At 51.3% G+C, this 9757-nt stretch overlaps 1 protein-coding gene across 1 annotated transcript; it reads left to right on the top strand.

The window, feature by feature from the left end:
- The first annotated feature begins 5902 nt into the window (after window positions 1-5902).
- Window positions 5903-8058, top strand: LOC136566482 (urotensin-2 receptor-like). The gene has a single exon (XM_066565641.1). It carries the CDS (start codon window positions 5903-5905, stop codon window positions 7004-7006), a length of 1104 nt encoding a protein of 367 aa, XP_066421738.1. The 3' UTR covers window positions 7007-8058.
- The last annotated feature ends 1699 nt before the right edge of the window (window positions 8059-9757 follow it).

Genomic DNA, 9757 nt, shown 5'->3' with positions numbered 1-9757 from the left:
AGACTCCAAGGGGAGTTTAGCCTGTGGGAAGAGCCAAACCCTCTCTGAGGGAGAAATCTGCAGATACCAAATCTCTATTTTTTCCAAAAGTAGAAAAAGGCCATTTAATAGGAATTAAAGCCTTCCCACCTTGAACAAAAACAAATCAAGTACCAAGAGCAACACAGCACTGAGCTCCCAGAGCTCCTTCAGCAAGACAAAAGGTAACTCAGGTTGCCAAACCAGACCTGCTGCTCCCCCAGCCCTGATCTCTGCCAGCTCTTTGGCACCATCCCTGCAGTGCCCACTCTGTGCAGATGCTGTGTAGCAATAAAAACCTCCCTGGAGCCAAGACAGTCTCCTTTGCACTCACATGGTAAAGGAAGAGGATTTTTTTTTTTCTTTTTTCGGTGTACAATTCTGTCTTTCAGGGGAGGAGAAAGAATTCAGATCTAAGTGTAATGGTAGTGGTTTGAGTTTCTGCAGGAAATGACTTGGGCTTATTAATATGTATTTTTTTCCATTGTAAAATGATCTCAAACGCTTTAACACAAGGAGAAGATCCTAAAAATCCAGAGCAGCTGAAAGTCACTGTAACAGCACACAATTTACACTCTTTAGGTTCTGCAAATAGCAAGGACAAAACCTTTGATCCCCTCACATTTTCCTGTGGCCATTGTTCTCTGCCAGGTGTTACTTCAGTACTGAAGGTCTCAGGCTTTTTGCAGCACCCCAAAGGTGAATTTGGATTCATGAGAGGCAAGGAGCAGATTTTCTGGGCTCACAACTGTCACACAGGTGCTTGAAATGACATAAAATTGGACTCAGTGACCCTGGGAGTGCCTTGCTAAAGCTGCCTCCAAAGGGAGCAGCCAGGTCCCCACAAATCCATGAGGCACCTCAGACCTTACCCTGCCAGGACTCTGCTGTCCTCACTGGGCATCAGGAGCCACAGGACACCTGCTCAGGAGTGCTGTGATTAAAGTACAAGTCCCTCCTATGTTCTTTTCATCTGGGAGGGTTTTTAAAACCCATTCAACTACATTCCTGAAACAATGCTGACTGAGAGCTGTTACCCAGTCCTCTTTAGGGGTCTTGCAGAGGGTTCTCTCCAGTGGCTCCCCCAGAGCTAGGACACTTGCATCTCCGAGGGGAGAAAGCTCTAACTTTGAAATAAAATATACTTGTAAATTTAAATTTAAATTTAAGGGCATATTCAATGCTCTAGGGCAGATGCAAACATAGATGTTAACACATGCAGAAGTTTGGGATCAAATTTGCTCTTCCTTATATCTGTGCAGCTCAGGAGTGACTCTGCTGCAATCAGGGTGCACATTCCCTGCTCTCAGATAATCCCCTGCACCTGAGTGATGAGTGGCTCAGAAACCATTTCAGAGAGCATATTGCAGAGCATAAACATTGCTCCAATGAGACTCCATGGCCAAGCTGCAGAGATTTTACACCAATGGGTGGTAACCTGAGAAAAGGTTATTGAGTCAGCAACACAGCCAAATCAGGCCCTGGCTGTCCCGTGGGACACTGAGCTGCAGTTGCTTTCAATTCCTCTTTGTCATCCCTTCCCCTGCAATGTTACATTCCACTGACAGGCTCTGCACCACCAGATGAGAACTGAGCCCCTAAGTTTAGGATTAAGCAATGAATGTATGGATCTCATCTGACAGCACATGCTTGGGATCTAACAAAGCTCAGCCCTGGCTTTCTCCAGAGACATCCCTCCCTCTGCCCTCCTCACTCAGATCCTCTGTCAGGAGCCCTCTGAACTTGGCCAAAGCAAAATACTTTCCTGATACTTTGGCAAGTGATCAGTTAAATCTCTTCACTTCCTGCCCTTCTGATGGGAAGAGGATCATCCATGTGCTGACTGGGCACAAGAATATCACAAGAAACATCAGTGCCCACCTGGCCAGGCAGAATTGCACAACTGAAATCAAACAGCCAAAGGCTGGAGCTGCCATCCATAGCACCTCTACCCAAAGCTCACATCCAGGACACAGATGCAGCATTTCACATGCTCCCTATCCTGAACTCAAAATTCACTCTCAACAATCAAATTCCACCCAGAATTTTATTTTAGGAGGACAGCATGTACAAAGATGGTGCCTAACAGGGTCTCTGCTTCCAAACACTCATTTGCCCAGACAACACTTAGTGTGGATCCTGTCACAGCTGAATGGAGCAAGGAGAACTGCCTTTCAATTTGCCAAGGCAACAGCCTTCAGCTGCCCACCACACATACCATGACCTTCACAGCCAAACAAAGGAGTGCCAGTTATTCACAGGGCTTTGCAAGAAAAAAAATTGGACATGGCTGCTCAAACAGCCCTCACCACGTAGGCTGCTACTGTCTGCTTCCTAACAAGAAGAAAAATGTGTTAGGAAGTTCTAAAATTAGGTGCTGAGCACCTGAAAAAAGTTCTATTCAAAGCAGAGAATAAAATGCCACATGGAGCTGGCTGTATTTTAAATGGCTGGGTATGCTCAGCATGAGCCATACATGGCTCCAGAGGGGAAATTTTGCACCTGAAGTGCATGTGCAAGGTAATGCAAGGTATTGTCTACAGCAGCTGGGGCTGCCCCATCCCTGGAAGTGTCCAAGGCCAGTTTGAATGGGACTTGGAGCAATCTGGGATGATGGAAGGTGTCCCTGCCCATGGCAGGGGGTGGAATGAAATGATCTTTAAGTTCTCTTCCAACCTGAACCATTCTGTGATTCTGTGACTCTATACTTCTGTGTTATCATTTTCATACCAAGACTTTTTAGAATATTACAAGAAAACCACATAGGGAATAACAGATCTTGAGGTTCATGAGACAATTTGATCCTTGATGACTTGGCTTTGTGTGCAAGTCCCTGAGGATTTACTCTGGCAGTAATTAATACACTGAGCTCCCTATTCCTGTTTGATTAGAATTCATCTTCCAAAAAGGAGCACTTGCAGTCCTTACTTAGACAGCTGGAGAAATGGAAAATTCACTACTTCTCCTGGTAACTTGTCGCCCACACTGCTGAAAGATGTGTTCCTTGTGTACACAGACAAATGGGAAACATCAGTATTCCAGACTCCTGCATTGTCCCCCTTTCAATTCTGATTGATCACGGTTCTCACACGCTCCAGGCCCAGTTGCCCCCAGTAGGAAATGCTCTGTTAATGCCTGTGGGTGTGCAGGAGAGGCTCAGTGCATGCTGAGAGCAGAAATGCCTTTTGTTCAGAGAACAGCTTTTGCTGTGCTGCAGAACAACTTCAGGCTACAAACTATTTCTGAAGAGTTTAACAGGACTCAGTTCCCATGGATATATGTGTGTATCCTACATGTTCAAGAAAACAAGTCTCTCAGGCTCACTGATGCCTGGTGTTGCTTAATTAAACATTCTTGTGCTGGAAGGAAAACAGGAAAGTTGAAATTAGATATTTACTAAACAGATGAAGTAATTCTCTAGAAGAACACATTATTCTGCTTACCTCTAACATCTTGTGTGATCTCCCAAAACAAATCAGGTAATACAGCAGAAAACAAGATATCTGTTCTGTTCTCTCTTTTCCCTCTGTCCTGGCCACTAGATGAAGACAGATAAAAAAACAGAGAGAGAACAACTTCAAAACAAAAGGCAACAGGACTGTGAAAGTTGTTGCAACCTAATTCTCAGAGATGATCTATTTATGCCAAAAATGGGTCTCACTGGAAGTCTGTGGCAGTCAATCCCCTGGCCTGCCATGCAGGCAGGATTTGGCCCTGCTGAAGCATCCTCTGCATTCCCAGCTGCTGTGTCCAGCTGCCTCAGAGGAATGCGGGGCTGCCGAGGCCGCTGGCACCGGGCGAGTCCAAACTTCCAGAGAAAAGCAAATTCCACCACAACCCTTGGACCTGAGCATTTCAGTGCCATGGCTGAAGCTGATAAAGAAACGCCCTGCCTGAAAATAATTCAATTTAGTTTCTTCTCCCTCACCAGCATGTTTGAGCCAGCCCTTTATTGAATATAGCTGTGAGCGTTTGGAGCGCGTTGCAGAGAGACACGAATGCTGATGAGCAGCACCAGGGAGGAAAGCAGGGCTGGATTTGTGCATTTGTGTGTTCACCTCACAGCAGATTACAATCAAGTACTCAAGACAGTATTTTTATTGTCTTGATATTTATAGGATTCAGCCCTATAAATATTTTTATAGGGCTGAATCCTGGTCCTACAAGTAAACGAGATTTTCACCGCTTCATAGTGAATTAGACAAGAGTTTGCACAACAGTGCTTTCAGGAAGGATTAAAACAAGCAAATAAACATATATCAGTCATTTTAGCACTCTGGTTTAAACAGAAATGTTTGAAGCATAAAAGCCAGTTAACTCCTATTGGAAACCAAGGGGAGCTGAGGGAATACAGCATTCTGGTACCCTTGGAAATTGTCCTTTGACTATGGACTGCCATATCTCTGCTTTCTCTAAAATAAGATGGAAATGCAAGGTGATTTTGCAGCTGTCCCCAGACTTTTCTGTGAACCTCATGTTCATCCCACTGTGCTTCCCCTTCTTCACAAGAATCAGCCACCACTAAAGCTGGAATTTTAAATCTTATAAGGCATTGTCGTGCTTCTCAGGGTAAAATTCAAAATACGAGCTACTTCCAGGGAGAAAGGAGGCTCTTTTAGCGCGGGCTCGCTATCCACCTCCACATCAGCCTCTCTCCGAGCGCATCCGGAGCGCTCTGCGCGGGGCACCTGCGGAGCGCGGCTGCCTCTGGCTCTCCCTGTCGGCCGCTGACGCCTCTCTGCGCGCTGAGCTGAAGCGCAGCGCCGAGCCCCACAGCCAGCGGTGCCACCGCGGGAGGGGAGCGCCGAATTCCGGCGGAGTGGCCGGGAAAACTTTCCAGGCAGCTCCCGGAGGCTGACGCTGCCCGGCGGGGCTCGTTCCGCGGGGGGCGCGGGGCGCTCCGGACGCGCTCCCGGCTCGGGGAGCCCCGTTCCTGGCAGGGACAGCCCCATTCCCGGCCCGGGGAGCCCCGTTCCTGGCAGGGACAGAGCCCCATTCCCGACTCCCGGAGCCCCATTCCCGGAGGACAGAGCCCCATTCCCGGCTCGGGGAGCCCCGTTCCCGGCTCGGGGAGCCCTGTTCCCGGAGGACAGAGCCCCATTCCCGACTCGGGGAGCCCCGTTCCCGACTGGGACAGCCCCATTCCCGGGGGACAGAGCCCCATTCCCAACTCGGGGAGCCCCGTTCCCGGGGGACAGAACCCCATTCCCGACTCGGGGAGCACCGTTCCTGGAGGACAGAGCCCCATTCCCGACTTGAGGAGCCCCGTTCCCGGCTGGGAGAGCCCCGTTCCTGTCTCGAGGAACCCCGTTCCCAGCTCGGGGAGCCTCATTCCCGGCCGGGACAGCCCCGTTCCCGGCAGGGACAGCCCCATTCCCGGCTCGGGGAATCCCGTTCCCGGCTGGGACAGCCCCGTATCCGGAGGACAGAGCCCCGTTCCCGTCTCGGGAGCCCGGTTCCTGGCTCCGGGAGCCGCATTCCCAGCTCGGGGAGCCCCGTTCCCGGCTGGGACAGCCCCATTCCTGAAGGACAGAGCCCCGTTCCCTGCTGGGACAGCCCCACTCCCATCTCGGGGAGCCCCGTTCCCAGCTCGGAGAGCCGCTCTCCGCAGGGTCCCCGCCCGGGCTGAGCACAGCCGGCGCTCTCGCCGCTCTCCCCGGAGCGCTGCCGGTCCCGGACGGCACCTGCGGGGTCCCCGCGGGGTCCCCGCGGGCTCGGAGCGGAGCAGCCCCGGCGGGGCGGGGGCGGCTCTTCCCCCCCTTCCCTCCCTTTCCCCCGGGGGCAGCCCGGTCCCGCCCTGCCTCCCGCGGGGGGCGGAGCGGCCGCCGCCGGGGCCGGGAGCTCCGGGGCCGGTGCGACGGTGCCGGGGCCGCCGCCGCCGCCCATGGAGCCCAACGGGACGGCGGCGGCGGGGGACAACGGGACGGCGGCGGCGGCGGCGGGCGGCGGGGGAGCCCCCGGGAGCGGCCCCCTGCTCATCCCCTCGGCCTTCGGGACGGTGCTGTCGGTGATGTACGTGGCCGGGGTGGCCGGCAATGTCTACACGCTGGTGGTGATGTGCCACTCGGCGCGCTGCGCCGCCCCCATGTACAGCTCCATCGTCAGCCTGGCCCTGGCCGACCTGCTCTACCTCTCCACCATCCCCTTCATCGTCTGCACCTACCTGGCCCAGGACTGGTACTTCGGGGACCTGGGGTGCCGCATCCTGCTCAGCCTGGACCTGCTCACCATGCACGCCAGCATCTTCACCCTCACCCTCATGTGCACCGAGCGCTACCTGGCCGTCACCCGGCCCCTGGACACCCTGAAGCGGTCGCGGGGCTACCGGAAGGTCACGGCGGGGGCTGTGTGGTCGGTGTCGCTGCTGCTCACGCTGCCCATGATGCTGATGGTCACGCTGACCGAGGGGGGCAAGGCGGAGGGCAAGGTGAAGAGGATGTGTGCGCCCACCTGGAGCGTGGACGCCTACAGGACCTACCTGACCGTGCTCTTCAGCACCAGCATCATGGCCCCGGGCATCATCATCGGCTTCCTCTACACGCGCCTGGCCAGGACCTACCTGGAGTCCCAGAGGAACCCCCCCCACAAGGAGAAGAGCAAGAGGTCCCCCCGGCAGAAGGTCCTCATCATGATTTTCAGCATCGTGCTGGTCTTCTGGGCCTGCTTCCTGCCCTTTTGGATCTGGCAGCTGGTGCGCCTCTACAGCAGCTCCCTGCAGCTCACCACCCAAACCCAGAAGTGCATTAACTACCTGGTGACCTGCCTGACCTACAGCAACAGCTGCATCAACCCCTTCCTCTACACCCTGCTCACCAAAAACTACCGGGAGTACCTGCGCAACCGGCACCGCAACTTCTACAGGTTCACGTCCTCCTTCCGCAAGAGGGGCTCCAACCTGCAGTGCTCCTGGGGCCGCTCCATGTCCTCCAGCAACCAGTACGACTACAGCTCCGAGGCGCTGGGCATGGCCACGCTCAAGGACAAGTGAGGAAGAGGAGGCGCTGCCAACACGCAGAGACCGGCAGAGCGTCCGGCCAAGGTAGGGCTTTGGGGACCCCCTAGCCCTGAAGGGTTCTAAAAACTCGTTTCTGGTGCTCTCTCTGTAGAGAGGGGCAAGGAGTCGTGTGAATGCGAGTGCTGCGAGATGAGTCTGGAGTTCCATCTGGCTGAGGGATGCTGGGGGGTCCTGCCGGGAGCCAGCAGCTGTTTGGGACAAATCCTGCAGGGTTTGGGGTGCAGAAGATGAGGTGGATGCTCTGCTCCGTTCTGCCATGAACTGTTTTCACGCCTGGCTGTTTTGTCTGCAGCTCCGCACTCACATCGTGTGGTTTCTCAGTGCTGCCCTGGGGCTGCAGCTGGGTCAGAGCTGCAGAAATCTGAAATTGGCCCAGGATCACTTAACTGAGCTGCCAGCCTCGGGTTTGCCCTGTGTGTTACTTGTAAAGAGACTTTTAAGCCCCTTTTCCTATTTCCTGTTACATTACGATGCACTACTGTTCTATCAAGCTTAAAGTCTCTATTTTAAAATTCATTGCAGCAGCACTTTGAACTCCAAGCATTCAAAAACCTCCAGGTAAGCTGTTAGAAACCATGGGATTACCAAAAAAAAAAAAAAACCAACCAAAAAAAAAAAAAAAAAACCCTTGTAATTTTTTAAGGTTTCTACCTAAGGTGGTTTGAATTTGCCACTGATTTTTTCTTCTTGAAAAAGTTGGTCCTTTTCTTAAAAGTCAACCGAGCTTGACAAACCTGAAAATTTACTTTGGAAGAAATAAAAAATTATTTATAATCCTATCACTCAAAGACCTGAGCTCTAAGAAAATGACTGAATCCTATACCATGAAACTCATCGTAAAAGAGACAAATTTTTTCATGACATTTGATCAAAACCAATGTTTTGCCTCAATGTATTCTGCTCATTTTCTCCCTGCTTGGCATCTCACAGTAAACCTTCAGCACAGATCCTGGAGATGCCTGTGAGCACTTAAACCATTGTAAAGTGTCAGTTTATAAATAAATGCTTATTAAAAACGGACCCTCCTCAGGTTTCCCCTTGCCTGGTCTCTTCACCCAGCTCAGGGGGTTGTTTTTATCAGGGCAGATGCTGAAAATAGCAGTTTGCAGCTGGGGGGATAAGTTGGGGTCAATATTCTTCTTTCTTGTTCTGGGACAGACTCTGGGGATAAGCAAAGCATGGTAGGAGTTGCACAAACTCCTTTCAGCAGCTGGTGATGCCCAGAAGCAGCAGCAGTGTGAGGAGCTGTCATTTCCACTTTTTGATTATTTATTACTTATTCCAGCCCCCATCTGCCTGAGCAGAGTCCTCCTCCAGCCCTGCAGTGCTGCATTCCTGTGTCCCACACCAAACTTTAGGGTCTGGTTGTGCCCCAGCAGAGACACCAAGTGCCAACAGCACAGACAGGGCTGGAGAGCAGGGAACAGGCTCAGGGACACTGGATTCTGTGCACTCAGCCAGCAGAAAGAGTCACAGGTTGATGAAGGTGTTTCTGTGCTGGAGTCAGCGTTCTCTTGGGATGCTTTCTGGGCAGCAGGGGAATGAGGAGCTCACCTTGCCCATGTTGCTTTTCACCACAGGGCTGTCTTTGAAACACCAGTGATCGCTGTGTCATATTCCAGTGCTGCACAGACTCCAAGCTGGGCATCACAAATAGTCCTAATGTTGTCCATTCCTTCTGAAACAGGGGGAGTAACACACAATTCATGGTGGAGACTGGCAGGGAGAGCAGGATTCAGCAGATTTTCAGAACAACTTTTCAGAACTTAATTGATTGTTTAATTATTAATTCCAAACTCATTGTTACTTTCCCTTTAGTTCCCATTTCCGAGGCTGGAAGTCTTTCCCATATAAGAATTAAAAAGATAAGACAGAACTCAGAGGGCATTTTGGGAAGGCTGGAGTGTGAATGTCATGTGCAAAGTGTGTCTGGACAGAAGTCCTGGAAGAACCAGGCATGGCTGCATCCCATGAGCAGGACAGGAATCAAAAAGAGTTGTGGGGACTTTGCTTTGTACTTTAAAAAAGGAAAAAAAAAAATTAAAAAGCTGAGCAGCCTAAACCCACAGCTATTAATAAGAGAGGGGAGCTGAAAAGGAGTTCTGCCTGGGAAAAAAAAAAGGTGAAAAGGAGATTCTGTTGCTCTGCTCAGTGTCACCAGCAGTGTCACCAATAGGGGCTGTGATTTCTGTGCCACAGGGTGGGAGCATGAACCAGCAGAGGGGTGAGGGAGGAACACCCAGATGAAAGGATATTTCCATAACAGCGTGCCCAGCTGGTCAAGGAGGGTGATTCTCCCCACCAGCACTGAGAAGGAAGAGTTGGGATTCCCAAAGCCATGAGATTAAAAACATTTTATTTATGCCCCCAGCCCCAGAGGTTACAGAAGTGTGTGAAAATTGAGATGACCCCAGTCTGGATGATGGGACTTTGCAAATTCTGTGTTTGGTATCACTTCAGGTAAAGTTGAAGCATCTCAGGCCAGGGCTGAGTAACAGCAGGGAAATCAGTGGGGCTGTAACTGAAAAACAGCATCTGGAGAGTTCCTTGAAAACTATTTTATTTTGGCTATTTTGCATTCCAGGAAATCAGGTTCTGTGTGCCCTGGGGTCACTTGTCACACCTAAATCATGGTAATCCTGTGGTTCTTAATGCTTTGGGTGTTTTATTATAAATGAAATGTTGCAGCAGGCTCAGTGACACAGTTCCTTCTTCAGAAACATG

Source organism: Molothrus aeneus, chromosome 25, assembly GCF_037042795.1.
Source record: "Molothrus aeneus isolate 106 chromosome 25, BPBGC_Maene_1.0, whole genome shotgun sequence".
NCBI classification, from domain to species: Eukaryota; Metazoa; Chordata; class Aves; order Passeriformes; family Icteridae; genus Molothrus; species Molothrus aeneus.
This window is presented reverse-complemented; position numbering and strand designations above follow the sequence as displayed.

Excerpts from the sequence above, each read along its gene's own strand:
- LOC136566482 (XM_066565641.1), top strand. The coding sequence starts at position 5,903 with ATGGAGCCCAACGGGACGGCGGCGGCGGGGGACAACGGGACGGCGGCG.